At 39.8% G+C, this 16728-nt stretch overlaps 1 protein-coding gene across 12 annotated transcripts in view; it reads left to right on the top strand.

Moving 5' to 3' along the window:
- Positions 1-16728, top strand: part of SLC25A40 (solute carrier family 25 member 40) — a 142740-nt gene that overhangs the window by 8693 nt on the left and 117319 nt on the right. For 11 of the 12 annotated variants that reach the window (XM_033931232.1, XM_033931235.1, XM_033931233.1 and 8 more), the window contains 2 exons: positions 4790-4910; positions 9127-9186. In XM_033931232.1, coding sequence (XP_033787123.1) covers positions 4814-4910; positions 9127-9186 — 157 coding nt within the window. In that variant the 5' untranslated portion in view covers positions 4790-4813. The remainder of the gene's footprint in view (positions 1-4789; positions 4911-9126; positions 9187-16728) is intronic. The other variant, XM_033931243.1, reaches the window with a different exon arrangement.

Raw genomic sequence — 16728 nt, 5'->3', positions numbered from 1 at the left:
TAGATCAATTTGGTTTATACCAGGGAATAGATGCTAGAGACAGGGCCCCTTTTTACAAAGCTGCAATATGCTTCTCCTGCAGCAAATGCACCAAAGTTTACAGCCAAGTTTTAAACTCCAGATTTCTCCAACGGAATCAACTCGGGTTCTTATGTCTTGTGTTCATTGGATACCATCTTCTTCTTCTTCGTAATCTGGACACATTCTACATCCTTGAAGGCCAAGTAAAAAGCTATTCAACAAGGCAATACAATATACCGTATTTTTCGGACCATAAGACGCACTTTTTCCACCCCCAAAAAGGGGGTACATCTTATGGACCAAATACACTACGCACCCCCCCCTTCCCGGTACCTTTTTAGTGGCTGTGGTCTGGTGCGATTTCCTGGACGGCTGCCTTGGTATTTAGAATAGCGACGCACAACACAAGAGCGCGATCTTTGCGCTTCCTGCCTGGTCTCACCGATCTGTGATTGGCTGCAGTCAATCGCAGAGTGGCGCGGGACCAGGCAGGAAACGCAAAGATTGCGCTTCTGTGTTGTGCGTCGCTCTTCTAAATACCAAGACAGCCATCCAGGAAACCATGCTGGACCACCACCACTAAAAAATGTTCCCGGGCAGCTTTGGGCTGCGGGCTTCCCAGCACTAGACCACCAGACGCACCTACGTGTAGAGGAGAAAAATCCAAGAAGAAGAAAATTCTGAACCAAATATTTTTTTTCTTGGTTTTTCCTCCTTTACAGGTGGGTGTGTTTTATGAGCCGGTGCGTCTTATGATCCAAAAATTACAATACTCTTAATCCCCATTCCTATTACATAATCCTGTCATACATGTGACTAACCCATCAGAATTCCCCCCAATTCTTTTATCCACATTATCTATTAGAAACAGCAGCTGGGGCTCCAGATGGTCTGAAAGAACACAAATTTGTGTTGAAGCATACAAGACAATTTATCAAAAAACATTATCTCCCTAGATTTCAGATACCATTCTATTGTCTCCCAAGCTTGTGCCATCACCATTTGTACAACCAAGGACTACAGATTCATCGGTAGATCATTAAGACTGCTTCCATGCACCTCCTGAGCTTTCTACCCCACTCCTAATAAACATTTTTGTGGGTTAATATAGTGCCGAATACCCTGATGGTCACTTATTTGGTCTTCCACCCAGGCTCAAACCTTCTTTATTGCCTTTCTTTCACCTCTGGTGAGAGTGTATCTCGCATCCCACAGCCTGTCCAACAGTCAGCCATTCCACTACCATTTACTCTTGCCAGGACTACCAGAGTAATATATAATAATCTGTGAATGATTTTATATTAAGTCTATGTCACGAAGACTAAATATGTCTGTCCAAAGATAAATATTTACCCAATTTGTCTTCAAAAGGTTCATGTAACCAAGAATTCCACATAGCCGCCTGTGGAGGGGATCCTCTTGTATATGATTTCTGCAATCCCTTGTAAATTCTCAATACTGTATTTGGTCCACAAAACTCTAACATATTTATATCCTTGTATCTCCCCTACTTTTCCATTAATTTTCTCCCAGTTTTCTTTCTACATAACATAACAACATAAAATTTTATTTGTATACCGCAATACACTGTGATGGTCGATGCAGTTAACAGGAGTTAAATAGAAGATCGTACATGAGAGGTGAGGATACAAGTACAAGTAACATAGGACCATGATAAGGTCAGTCGAGTACAGTAATGGTAAGGTAATATGGGAAGTACGTGAGTAGAACAGTTTTTGAATGTTGGTATAGATATATAAATTTGGGACAGTTGGCCATAAGGCTCTGTATGGCCAGACACCTGGTTATCTGGTGGATTTATTTACTTTATTTGCTCCAGAATGTCCATTACGATATAGTCATGTGAAATAATTAGGACACCTCATGAAATATTCAGTTCTATCTTAAGAAATGTTCACATATCCGTGTCAAATCTTTTTTTAATTATTTATCTCTGGAAAAGAAAATGATGTAATTGCAGGTAAACAACAAAAATTTTCCTTGATTTACTCATGAAACAAAAGATATCCACAAAAATGTATAGTTTAACTGAGGAATAAATTAGGACACCCTAATAGCTAGTGTTACCTCCTTTGGCTGAAATAACTGCAAAGAGATGCTTCTTGTATCTACCAGTCTCGGACATCGGTCTGAGGAATGTTTGGCCCACTCCTCAGTGGATTTACTGGTATGTTTTGGATCATTGTTGTGTTGCAGGGTCCAGTTTCGCTTCAGCTTTAATTTTCTCACAGATAGTTTCACATGTTCCTCAAGCACCCTCTGATACATGGTAGAATTCATGGTGGATTCTATGATGGTGAGCTGGCCAGGTCCTTCTGCAGCATAGCTTCCCTAAACCATGACACTTCCACTAATATGCTTCACAGTTGGTATGAAGTTCTTTTCCTGGAATGCTGTATTTGGTTTATGCCAAACATGGCCTCTTTTCTGGTGTCCAAATAATTCAATTTTAGACTCATCTGTCCATAGAACACTATTCCAGAAGTCCTGGTGTTTTTGTACGTTCTCTCTGGAAAACATCAGTCTGGCCTTGATTTTTCTCTTAGAGAGCAAAGGTTTCCTCCTTGCACACCTCCCATGCAAGTTAAATTTGTGCAGTCTTTCTGATTGTAGAGGCATGTACTTTCACATCAACAGTAGCAAGAGCCTGTTGTAGGTCCCATGATGACATTTTAGGGTTTTTGGAGATTTCTTTTTTTTTTTTTAATTAATGTATCCAAACAAGTATACAGGATATGGGAATTTACACAAAAAATATAGAAATATTATTTCTTAATACAACTTAAATCAGTCATAGAAAATCAGAAATCCCATCAAGCCCACATCATTGAAGAGAAAGAATTATATTACATAATAACATAAAATTTAGTAATCAATAAGGGATAACACCCTTAATTTTATAGAGGCATTTAACTATTTAAACTCCTATTTTCATTGAAATTATTATAACTAAGAAAGGAAAATTCTACCCCAACTTACAAAAAAGGGGTTCAAGAATGTTCAAGAAAATACTCTAATTGAATAGGATCAAAAAATACGTAATCCTTATCCTGAAAAGTTATCAAACGCTTACACGGAAATTTCAGAAAAAATGTGGCACTACCTTAGATTTCAAAGCTAAGAAAGCTTTTCGTCTAAGTTGGGTTACTCTTGCCACATCTGGAAATATTTGGATTCTGGCCCCACAAAACATTGCCTGTGGAGATTTCTTTTATTATCTTGAAGTCTGCTCTAGGGGTCAACTTGCATGGACGGCCAGACCTAGGTATGTTGGCAGTTGTTTGGAAAGTACTCCACTTGTACACTATTTTACGGACCATGGAATGGCTAATATCAAAATCTTTTGAGATCTTTTTAAATCTCTTACCAGACTTATAAACTTTTACAGTCTTCTTTCTGAACACCTCGGACAGTTCTTTTGATCTCACCATGGCATTCACTCTCACTGCAGAAGTCATGAGCACACCAAATTAAATGTCTGAGGTTTAAGTAGGGCAAACCTCCTTCAAAATGCTGAGCAACGATGTTCTAATCATGTGCACCTGATGTGATACACCTGTGTGTGAATTGAGCCACTTTAAGTGGGAGATATATGGGGGTGTCCTAATTTATTCCTCTGTTAGATTACGTATTTTTTTGGCTATCTTGTTTCATGAATAAATCAAGGAAAAGTTTTGTTATTTACCTGCAATTATATATCGCTTTCTTTTCCAGATATAAACAAAAAAAGATTTGTCATTGATTATGTTAACATTTCTTAAGAAAGAACTGAATATTTCATGGGGTGTCCTAATTTTTTCATGACTATACATCATTATTCTATCCCTTCAAATTTTTAATGTAATTCTTGTTTTAGTTTGGATGTAATCCGCCTTGAACCTCAAGGTAATGGTGGAATAGAAATCACTAATGTAATGTAATTATTTGTGTTTCCCTCTGTACACGGCTGCATCTACAAAAGATTCATACAACCACTGTTTGCATATCAAGCTGACAGTTGGATACCAGAGCTTCATAAATTGTTCTCCTTTTCTTCATCATATATACATTTCAGAAAATTACTGAAATCTAAGTTTGCTAGATTTTTGGGGAATTTGACTGTCATTACTTGAAACTCTGTCTCTACTTATTGTAAACCACATAGAACTGTGTGGTTTTGCGGTCTAGAAATGCAAATGTTATGTTAATAAGAACAACATTTTTTACTAAAATTAAAAACATAATATGAATAAGAAAACATAACTATATAAATATGAGTACGTACAAGTTTTGAAGAGTTGTACAATAAATTACACCTTATGGATTCTCCAGTCTGCTTTTGGAAGACCTTTGGTCAACCCTACTTCTTTTTGCTAGATTTTGCATCATGGGTTTTTCCTCAGACTTAGCTTTCTGAGGATAACATTGCATAAGACCATTGCAGCCACCAAAATGTAATGTTCCTATCAGTCATTTTCAAATTATAAGGGTAGGTGGCAAACAAATTCAGATGTTTGGATATAACTGAGTAAGGTAAACTTAAAGCTTTTTGATTTTAATTGCTATCTTCAGTGTGTAGTGTTGATTACCCTGGTATGAAAGGTGCTTTATGAAATGGAAAAAATTGTAACAACTGAATGAATAACTTTCCCTTTAAAACACATTGCATAAAGATAGCAGGCTTGCATTTTTTTCATGATTTTTGTTCTTTTTGTAAGTGTGGTTTGGGGGAAGCTCTGCGCTACATTTTATTACCTGTCTTTTGCAGGTTCATATTCTACTGGATAAAAATATGGAAACTGAAAAGCCTTCAAGTGAACTAGATCAAATAACACTCACTCAGCAGATAATAGCTTCCTCTTCTGGGGCTTTGCTTACATCATTGATTGGTAAGAACTGACTTGCTTTTTAATGTAGCATAGTTAAATATTTTATTCAACTTATTGATAAATAACTATATGGATATGCTTGTTTTCTCTTTCTAATATAGATAATTTTTAGTTTTTAATTCTGTTAGACTCTCTTGAGCTACTTTTTGGTGGCCCATAGTGTTATAAATTCATGTTTCTACACTTATCTTCCCTCCCACCCATCCCTAGGTTTGCTCTTCTTATATAGGAAACCCCCCATATAGAAGTGATTTTGCTGATTCCTATCAATCGTAAGACACCTGTCAGTACTCATTACCTGTTAGCATTCACTTCAACTTTTTGTCTTTAATTCAGCGTAATAATTGTGGCTCATTTATCTTAAAGGACAGTCATTTGGGCATTTAAGGCTTACCCCATCTGTCTCCAAAAACTGCATTTCTAAATTTAAATCAAATCTTAAGATGTTTTTGTTTAGATGCTTTCGAGATTTAAGTTTATTTGTTTCTAAGCCGGACTCTTTATTTATTTATTTTTTTTAATTACCCTCTGCCCCCTATTCTAGCCTTAATCCTTTTTTAAAATTATTATTATAAAAATTGTAACTTTAACACCTACTTCCCTTAATAGTGTTATTTTGTTGTCTGTTCAATCTCCTTTAAAATATATATTTTAAATTTTAATGTAAACTGCTTTAGTTGCAAGTTTATTTCTGTTTGATTATTGTAGCTCTTTCAGCAGTGAGAAGCCTCATCAGATACTGTATCTTACAGATCTGGCTAAATTGTTGCGAATATACCTTATAACAACCATCTTAGGGACCCCTGATGAACATGTGTTAATCGAAACACGGTCTGTGTCAGGTCCCTTTACCTATCATAAGGTGGTCTATCTGTATGCAACAAATTGTTTACTAAAATAAACATCGCCTGCATCTTGTACAGTTGTCTGCAGTTTTTTTTTTTGGTCTTTGATTTACCGTGCCCTTACTGCAGATTTGTTGTATTTTGCTTCTTTGTCTGACAATGGTTGCAGAGTGGGCCTTTTCACCAGCTTTTATTTGGATCCTCTGAACGGCATATCCTTAGACCCTGCTCGTTTGATGCAGCAGGTGGGTGCATCGGGGCTTTTTCGGTCTATGGTATCTAAGGCAAAGCTTCCTGTTCAGGAGCTTTCTTATCTGGCTGTGGCTGATCTCAATTGTAGTGGTTGCCATGTAGTTTTTATGATTCTTCTGTCTCCTGCCACTGTATTTGGATTCGGCTGCCTTTGCTGACACTGGTCTCTTCGGCTGCCCTGAGCCATCTAGATTTGGAGGTGCTGATCCTTCTTCACATTTGCAGTGGGATGCTGTCTGCCTCTTTACGACTGATGATTTGAAAGAATGCCATTTGGATTTTCCACCTTCCAATTCTCTGGCTTCGGTCCAGGACCATTCTGTGCTTTTTTTTTTTTTTTCCATTAAGTCCACAGCTCCTTGGTCTGATTTCAGAACAATGTGATCCCTGGAAAGCTTTTTCCAATCTGCTAAAGCCGAATCTTGATTTTTGACAGGTTTGAACAACCTGAGGTAGATTCCGCCATTGCACAGGTCTTCCAGCGCACAGCCGTCCCTAGTGATGGGGAGTTGAGGTTTCAGGACTCTCATGATTGCAGGGTGGATGTTATGTTACAAACTTTTTTTTTTTTTTTTTTTTTGTATCCTCAGGTAGCCGAGTGGCGGTGGCCATTTCCTTTATGGCGCGTGTATGTCATTCAGGCATGTGCTATGCATCCTCTATGGAGATGCATGCCTGTCTTCCGCTGGTGCTGGTTGGTGTGGTTGCGGTGCCAGGCACCCTTTATGATCTCATTTGAGTTCTTAGTATGTTCTCTGCTGATGCAGTGTCTGAGCCCAAACTCCTTGGATCTGTCTTTGGATGAGGACGCTGCCTTAAAGATCACCTTCAGTGGTAGTTTTTTGGGTTTTTTTAAAGGGCCAGATTCTTGTTGGTATAGGTCTGGCTGACCTCTCTCTACTCTGGTGTTGTGAATGCCACCTTATGTTGCTCCCTGTGAACCAGTTTCTCTGGACGTTGGGAGGGGATCGTCGTTCTCTTCGTTCTTCCTGCAAGTGTCATCGGGGATACTCAGGTTTTTCTTCCTAGAAACATTCCCAAATGCCCACGTTACCACAGTTCTAATTCCAGGTATCCTCAGATTCCTGTGCAGTGGCTAAGCCTCATTAAAAAAAAAAAAAAGAGAGAGAGCACCCCAAAGATCAGGCGTGTCTTCCTCCCTCACAGGCTGTCTTTTTCTACAGTTTTGTCAGGAGTGGACTCTGCTTTCATCAGACACTTATTAGTACTCCTTTGCCCGCCTCTGGCTTGGTTTCTGGACTGTAGAAGGTTGACCACAACAGAGTCCAGGGTCTGCGATATTCTGCAATGTATCTTAGTCTTTGGGATTTTGGGCAATATTTTGAACCCAGAGGCTTAAAGGGGGTTAGAATGAGTGAATGGAGATCACTCTTTTCCTTATTCCTCTAGGTCACCAGAGACTGGTTCAGTTAGTAATGGAAAATCTCCAGAGGAGGGGGAAAAGTGAGGGCCACTATTCAGTTCTGGCCTCTTTAAGATTCACCTGGAAATTTGTCAAATCAAAAAAACCTTCTCAATATATCCCCAGACCCTAATGCTTCTTATTATCTATCTTGTAATTTCACTGGTTATGCCCAGACCAACCAATTCTTTTGTAATCCGCCTGCAACCGAAAGGCATTTGTGGAATAGAAGACACTAATGTAATGTAGTATGTGGCCCAGAACTCCCAGGCAGGAAAAATAATGGCAGCTTTTGAGTTGGTGTTATATGAGTAACACAATTTAGTGCTCAACTCAAGCTGTGTTATTGAAATTCCACATTAATGAGGTGCTTTCCATATATTTGCATGTTTTGCAAGTCATTATTATGTACCTTGTGCTAATGTGCATTACATTTAATATAATACATGTTAAGGGAATAATGTAGGATATTTGGTTCTTAACACATGTAACAACTCCTCTATCCCCTCTTCAAAGTGTATGTAAAAATTTTTCAGTCCAATATTCAAAAGGAATTGTTGACTGTCTGACCAATGCATATCCTGATGTATTTCAAAGTACAGTACAGGCCATCTAGACACTTCTAAAAAGTTAGTGACGGTACACTTTAGGACTGTCCGTACTGGGCTCCGTGGATGACATCACCCACATGTGAGAATATCTGGAGCATGTATGGTTGGGCAGACTGGATGGACCATTCATGTCTTTATCTGCCGTCATTTACTATGTTTGCCACAATTCAATAAGTATTTCAAAGGTGGTATACAATAAAATACATTTAAAACCAGAACCTACAAAGTATTACAATGATGAAAACAGGACAACAATATAAACTATTAACCACACATGAGAAGGGAATAAATAACACAATTTTAATCATCATGTATGTGTAATATTAAGGATGTAAAAGGAAAAATCACTAAAGGGCAGAATTACCTTGATAAGGGGAAACAGTACTGGGGCTTAGTTAGATAGTGGCAATGATCAGCTGCTTCCTGAATATGGCATCCAATAGGTTAAGGACTTTGCATTCAGTACTCTGCACATATGCTCTATATACTTGAAAATAAATTGAGATTATTTTGGTCAAAAAAGGCATAAAAATAGGTCTCTTGTATAAACAATCTCCCAGTCCTATTTTCTTCCTTACTTGCCACCCCTAATCCCAAAATGGCTGCTTCAACCTCCAGTGGCAATTTCATGAGATTGCTGTTGGAAGTCACAGCTGCCACTTTTATTATAGAGACAGAATGGGTAGAAGTAAGTGGGGATCGCTCCTGCCTCAAAGTACCACTAGATTACCAAGTTGGTAAGATGGATCTAGGAGGAGGGCTTGTTGGGGGAAGGAAGTACATGGGACCTCTTCTAGTTCAGGGGGAAGGAGTAAGTGGGGAAACTCTTAATGGGTGGGGGGGCAGCAATGGTGGAGGAGGAGGGAGAGAGAGCAAAGAGGGGACATGCTGGATACCATAAGGGGGAGAAGGGGGGGAAAAGGCTGCAAGGGGGAGGAATGTTGGATCATGGCACTGACTATACTTAAGCACAGTGCTTCACTTAGTCTGCTGATCATGACTGCTGAATATATAGCTTTTATTTTTGGTAAAATTTGCATTGAACATTGTTAATTTTGAATAAATTATGCTTTTCTAAATTTTAGTTACACCACTGGATGTTGTAAAAATTCGACTGCAAGCCCAGAGCAATCCATTTTCCAAAGGTAATAATTACATCTGTCATTCTATTACTCAACATTTCTTTCAATTTTGGTGTTTCTTACCCTTTACAAGTATGTACATTAACAGCTCAAGCATACTTAAAAGAAATACTAATGGCAGCACTTTAATGATTCTGGTACTGTTGCTGTATGAGGGGTATTCAATAATTTATCTACCTCAGTAGGAAAGAAGAGTTCCATACACTTCAACCAATTTTCATGCAATGACTAACCCCTTTGCAAAGAATTCTTCTGTTTGACCTTCAAACCAGGACATCGCAGCTTCCTTGATATCGTCGTCATTTGAAAACTTCTGTCCCTGGAGAGATTTCTTCAAAATTCAGAACAGGAAATAATCCTAGGGAGCCAGGTCAGGACTTTAGGGTAGATGATTCAGCTGCAGAAACCCACATTCTTGGATGACAGCCTGCGATTGTTGTGACATGTGCATTGTCGTGAAGAAGCAGCACACCTGCTGTTGAGTTTTCCTCATCATTTCTCCTTGATTAACTTCTACAAAGTGATCATTGTGTTGGCATAAGTAATTCTCCCTAATTATGGTTGTCTTGTGTGGCATGAACTCCAGAAGCAAATGTCCTTCATCACAGAAGACAATTGCCATGAACTTTGCCTGTAGATTTTTCTGTTTTGAACTTTTTTGGGGTGGGGGATGACTTGTGCTTCCACTGCATTGACTCCATTTTGGACTCGAGATCTCTGAATTTTTTTTCATTATTTGGTAACTGGAGATGAGACTTAGGTCTATCACTTAGTCTTCACATAGCATCTCCAAGTTATCCTGACAACCCTGGAGCCATGTGGCATTCTGATATGGCATCGGCATTCTTGGAACCCATCTTACACTAACCTTGGACATATCCAACTTTTCATGAATTATTTTCCAAACTACCTGCCGAGATGCCCATTTCGTCAGCTATTTGAGAAGCCTTTGTCTGATATGCACATTTCTGTGGAAGTTGCTTCCACAGGCCATCCAGTGTGAGGGTCATCTTCAATGGACTCTCTACCCCATTTAAATTGCTTACTCCAAAATTTTACTTTATAGGAAGATGGGGGCAGACTCACCATAAACTACAGTCATGCGTTTGTGGATCTCCTTTGGCTTTTTCCCTTCTTTTGTGAGAAATTTTATCACTGAACGGTGCTCAAAATCTAGCAGTCTCTTACTTGATTTGCATCTGACATCCTGTCTCTTAGAATGTTAGACTTATACTGAGCCACAACTGTGCATGAGTAACATAGAGACATGTTACAACATGCACAAATTTGTTTCAACACGCTTGCTACTTTCTTTCATACTCGGGTAGATAAATTGTTGAACACCCCTTGTATATAATATTGCCTGACCCTCATATTGGTATTTTAAAATAAAATTGAATTATATGCGAATGCCTCTGCTTTCAGTCCTTTCTCTGCATTCTTTATGCAAAACCTGTCTTACAATTGCAGGAGTCGCAAACGGTTCTACCTGTTCTTTCACTTTTTTGCAAATAGGCACAGTTCCAGCAGAATCTGGGGCAGGCTTCTAGATCAAAACTTCTCAAATCTTTCTCCTCTGTTATCTACTTCATTACACTCCCTCATTTATCCAAAGAAATGAGGTTCCTTTTGCAGTCTGTGGCAACCACAGAGACTGGGGAGCCTACTGCTTAGACAGAGTGGCTTATAGGCATTAGTTGGCCCAGGAAACCAAGCGGTCCATAAATCAGCTAGAGATGGATAATTCCTCTGGTCTTTTTACTCCGTTCCCTCTGCTTCAGGGTCAAGTGGTAAATATATGTTGTCTGAAAGTACAATAGCTTTCCCATCTTTTGCTGCCAATTGGTTCTGGTGAGCAAAATGAGTCAATCACCAGCAAGCCACAGGGACACACTTCCCTTGCTTTTGTGGTAGATGAGTGCAGCACTGACTAAAGAGTAAGGTAGAAAGGGGGAGAGACGAGACAGCATATCAGTGGTGTACCTAGCATATGTGACACCTGGGGCCCATCATTTTTTTGACCACCCCCCTCATCTATATGAAAAGCATGATTTTTAGTAATAATCCACATATCGCACAACAAATGTACCTAGAAAAAGGCAACATCTTACATACTGCAATGAGCAGTAGAACATCAATACACCCATTGTAAATCTAAATAAGCCAGACTAATACAGATTGATCCTGCACAGTCAATGCTAACAGAGAACCATGTCTTTCATACACACAGAACACACCTTCGCCCAGTATGGAATATGTAATCACTAACTACCCTCTACAATCTGGCTTTCGTCTCAACACTCCACAGAGACTGCCCTTACTAAAGTCTGCAGTGACTTGTTCAAGGCCAGATCTAAGGGTCTTTACTCATTTGATACTGTTAATCACAGCTTACTCCTTGATACGCTGTCCTCTCCTGGTTTAACTCCTACTTTTCCCAACGCAACTTTAGTGTATGTGTTAGTGGGTCCTTTGCTGCCCTGCTACCCCACTAGCAGTCCATGTACCACAGGGTTCTGCTTTAGGACCTCTTCTCCATCTACACCTCTTCCCTCAGTGCCCTAATCTCCTCCCATGGCTTCCAGTATCACCAATATGCTGATGACTCCAAGATCTATCTCTCTGCTCCTGAAATTTCACCTAAAGTCCAAGAAAGTCTCTGCCTGTTTGGCTGACATTTGTCTGGATGTCCTGCCGTCATCTGAAACTAAATATGTTAGACTGAGCTACTCCTTTTTCCTCCTAAACCCTCTGTACCTCCTTCTCCTTTCTCCATCTTGGTAAATAATACTGTCATTGTTCCGGTGTCCTCTGTTTGCAGCATTGGAGTCTTCTTAGATTCCAACCTCTCATTTTCTATGTACATCCAACAAGCTGCTAAGACCTGTCACTTTTATCTCGCGCTTAGATTACTGAAATCTACTTCTAACTGGTCTCCCACCGTGTCACCTCTCCCCCTTACAATCTGTGCAAAATTCTGCAGCATGACTCTTCTACCAACCTTGCTACACTCATGTCACCCCTCTCCTTAAGTCATGTCACTGGCTCCCTATCCGCCATCGCATACAGTTCAAGCTCTGCATACAATGGAACACTACAGAAACAGTGATGCATGTCCCTTAATATTATGCAAAATATAAAGATAGCAGATGTAAAGTTGAAAAAACAGAGAACAATCATCACTTTACAAATTAACAAATTATCCCTCCCCCCCCCTTGTTTTATGAAGCTGCGTTAGGCTTTTTTGTCGCCGGCTGTGGCAGTAAAAACTTTGGCGCTCAGAATTCCTATGAGTATTGGAGCTAATATTGCCATGGCTGGTGCTTTGCTTTTTTTTTTTTTTTTTTTTAAAAAAAGCTTGCTTCTGCCCCCTCTCTCCTCCCTCTCACTTCCCTCTAAAGTGAGGGCCGTTTTAAGTCCAAAAGTTGTGAAAGAGAGCTGACAAATGTATTTATGTAATTTATTTCTTTTATTAAAACTTTCAGTTGTATTAATTAATTATGGTTTATTGAGATTTTGTTTGTTTATAGAATTTTATGAAAAAAAAGAAATAACTTTTGCTCTTCTTTCCTTTCCTATTTTTAATTGGAGTTCTTTTCTTAATGAATGTAAACTATATATTGTAAACTGCTTGGATCCTTTTTAGGTTGTTATGCGGTAAATAAAGTTTTTAATAAACAAATTTGGGCCATGACACCAATAACATTTCTCGTCATTCATTCCTAACAGAACATCTGGCCTTGATCACAAATTCAAAACAGATCAACCCTATGCAAATACAGGAACACAAATTAAGTCCTAATACACACAAAAAAAACCCTAATGCCAGACTTTGCATGCTTGTTGTACAACACCAGAGAAATAGAAGCCAATGCATAGACAGCAGATGTAAATTCTCAAAACCAACATATTTCAATCATTAAGTTGAAAATAAAATAATTTTTCCTACCTTTTGTTGTCTGGTGGTTTTTTATTTATTTATTTTTCTACACATGCTTTCCTAGTCTCTGATTGCACTTCCTTCTATCTGTGCCCTTAACTCTATTTTCAGGACCTTATCGATTTGTTGTTTCTTTCTCCTTCATGTTCTGTCCTAAATCCATCTTTGGCATTAACTTTCAATATTCAACTTTCTTCAATTTTTCTTCTTCCTTCTCAATTCTATATACTATTTCATATCTTCCCTTCCCATCTATCCATGTGCACCATCTCCTCCCCCTCTCTGCCCTTCCCCTCTCCTCCATCCATGTGTACCATATTCCCATGTTTTCTTAAACAGCATTTTTATCCATCTCTCTTCCCTTTCCCACCCTTCCTATTCCTGTGCAGCATATCCTCCCTCTTTCTCTCCCCTGTAGTAGTTTGACATTTTCTCCTGTCCTTCCCTGGTCTGGCATCTCCCTCTTTCTCTTTTTGTGGTCTGGTATCTCTTCTTCTCTTTCCTCCTCCTATTGCTTACCATGGTCTGGCAGTTCTGTCCTCCCCTGCTCCAGAGGTCTGGCATCTCTTTTTTTCCCTCTGCTGGATCTGGTAAAGCAGCTACTCTTTCATCCTTTGGGCAGCCGTCAAGTGTGAATGAACACACTACCTCCTGCGTCCTGTAAGCTTTCCCTCTGCTACTGCTTCCTGCCTATGAGGGAAAGTTTCTGGGCTGTCCGACAAATGAAAGAGGTTCAGAGATGGAACCCCGGATTGCAGGGAGCAGCCGCTCAGCCTGCTCCAAGATACATCCTGGTGGTGGGAGGGAGAAGGGAAGTGCTACACCTGGTGCGTGGCACCCAAGAGTTGGGCTCTGAAGAGAAGTGTGCTGCCGATCACCTGTGCAGCTTAGAGGGAACTTTGCCCTCCACCACAATGCCATCCAGTATCTTGCCCCCTCACCTCCCCACCACTGCTGTATGCTTCTTGAACCAGCAGCAGTGGCTGTAAATTTAAATATAGTCATCGCAGAGCTTTCTGCCAGCTCCGCTCTGGAACAAGGAAGTGATGTCGGAGGGGTGGACCGGCAGCCATGGGAAGGCGCAGAAAGGTCCCGCGATGACTGAATTTAAAGTTTGCCGCTGCTGGTTCAGGAAAGCAGCAGAGTAGGGTGGAGGTTCTGGACCTGGTGGGCTGGCTGTCCCTTAAAGCGTGCACCCGGGGTAGACAGCCTTCCCCCCCCTTTGGTATGCCACTGCAGCACATAATACCCTTTTACTTGTTGCATAATACTGTATTATATTAAGGGATAGGGACTTGTATACCACCTTTTAGTAGTTGCACAGCCACATTCAAAGTAGTTACATACAGGTACTTGAGCATTTTCCCTATCTGGCCTGGTGGGCCCACAACCTATCTAATGTACCTAAATTAACATGTTTTAGAGATCAAATTTGCAGCACATGTGAAGAGTGTAATTTAATCATGGTTTTTGCTAGGTGATTTTTAAGTCATGCTGATTTGAATTACCTTGATTTAAATCACTCTACTCTCGGCTCACATATTATCATTACCTTAAGAATTAGAGCACATATGAGTTAAAATTCCTGGGCCCTGCTTCAATTCACATGCTGGAAATGCAAAAGCAGCAGTGTTCAATGCCCTTGAAGGGAAGGAGTCTCCGCTATTGGTTAAACGGTGATCTTTATTGACTAAGCTGAGGATGTATGTATATACCAGGATTTATGAGAAGCTGTGGTTTGTGATCTTTCTCTAAGAATCATCACTAGGCTAGGTGGGTGGAATAAGTTTTATAAAATGGAGAGGGCAACTTTGGGTACATCAAAGCTCAGGATAACACAACCAAATCACCTTCAGATCCATAGGAGCAGGAGGAAGCTATCAGACCTAAACAAACAGGAAAGCAAGTGGAGTATGACATATGGCATTCTTTCTCATCCTTCTGTATGTATGTTTGTGTCTGTTTCTCTCTTACCTGTAGGGAATTGAATAGAGTGATATCCAGTTTGTTGGTTTGGCAAGAATAATAGTGTCATAATATAGCAAACATTTAGATTTTACTGTTAACATACTTCAAATAATAGATTTTACAGTTTAACCATAGGTTGCCACTGTCCCATGCCAAGTACTGTCATGCATTACCACCATTAGTTGGCAGTACTCAGCACCAAGACTATACGCTGTTGTCACTATACTTAGCAATCATTAAGAAAGTTACATGGTTTAGTCACCAGGATTCACAGTAGAATTTGTAATAAATGAAACAAGCATCTGAATTGCTAAGAAGCAGACTGTTAGGGATAGGATGTGGGGAAAGTATATGGAGCATACCTCATGAAATTACTTCCAAGCACCTTGCACATGTGACTGTGCTTCAGGAGCTGGAACTGCTTCTTGCATAGAGATTTTAGGCTAGTTTTGGAGGAATATTTATTTTTCAGGAACCCAGTACCATAACTGACCTATTTTCAAACATGATGTCTTTTCCTGGTTCTTTCCTCACACCAAATTGGTTCTGTTCTGTAAAATGTTTGTAGAGTTATTTTGTCCCAAGATGGTCAGATGGATAGGCATTCTTGACCCAAATGTATAATTGCTTTCCAACATCTATTGGGTTGGAAAGAATAAAAAAGCAAATTGAAAATATGCATGCTTGAAATATGGCACAGACACAATTCTGCTTCTGTAAATTTAAGCATGACCTACTCTTATTACAGATTTTGGAGTGGGGGGGGGGATACTCTTAATGGACAGATTTAAATGAAATTTGGTAAGAAAAACTGGATCTTCAGAAAGTCTTGCTGGATTTCAGCCAATCATCAATGGCAAAGGTTGTTTTTTATGTGTTGGGTTTTTTTTTGTATTAGTAAATGATGACAGATAAAGACCTGAATGGTCCATCTAGTCTGCCCATTAGTTATACTCATTAAAAATACATGATTAAATTAACTTGTCTCTTCTTTGATATTTCTGAGTCATAGACTGTAAAATCCACCTGGTATTGTCCTAGGGTCCAAATGCTGAAGTTGCTGTCCAAGCTCACTCCAGCCTATCAAACCATCCTGTTTGCAGGCTATCTACCATAAAGTCTAGCCCTGGGGTGTGCTACTCTGGTCCTCGACGGCTGGAATCTAGTCAGGTTTTCAGGATTTCCCCAATGAATATGCATGTGATCTATTTGCATGCACTGCTTTCAATGCATATTCATTAGAGAAATCCTGAAAACCCGAATAGATTCCAGCCTTCAAGGACCGGAGTTGCCCATCCCTTGTCTAGCCAGTAACATCCTTATGTTCCAAGTTAGTGGGGTTCCCATCGATGCCCTCCCCAGCCCAATCCTACACCAAATCATCACATATGGGACACAGACCATGCAAGTCTGTCCAGTACCGGACTTAGCTCTTTAATTTACATCAGGGGTAGGGAACTCCGGTCCTCAGGAGCCCTATTCCAGTCGGGATTTCCCCAATGAATATGCATGAGATCTATTTGCATGCACTGATTTCAATGCATATTCATTGGGGAAATCCTGAAAACCCGACTGGAATACAGCTCTCGAGGACCAGAGTTCCCTACCCCTGATTTACATTCTTTGTTTTCTAATTA

This window comes from Geotrypetes seraphini, chromosome 2 (genome assembly GCF_902459505.1).
Source record: "Geotrypetes seraphini chromosome 2, aGeoSer1.1, whole genome shotgun sequence".
In the NCBI taxonomy this organism is placed as follows: Eukaryota; Metazoa; Chordata; class Amphibia; order Gymnophiona; family Dermophiidae; genus Geotrypetes; species Geotrypetes seraphini.
Note: the sequence above shows the minus strand (reverse complement) of the source record. Positions and strands in the feature narration are given on the sequence as shown.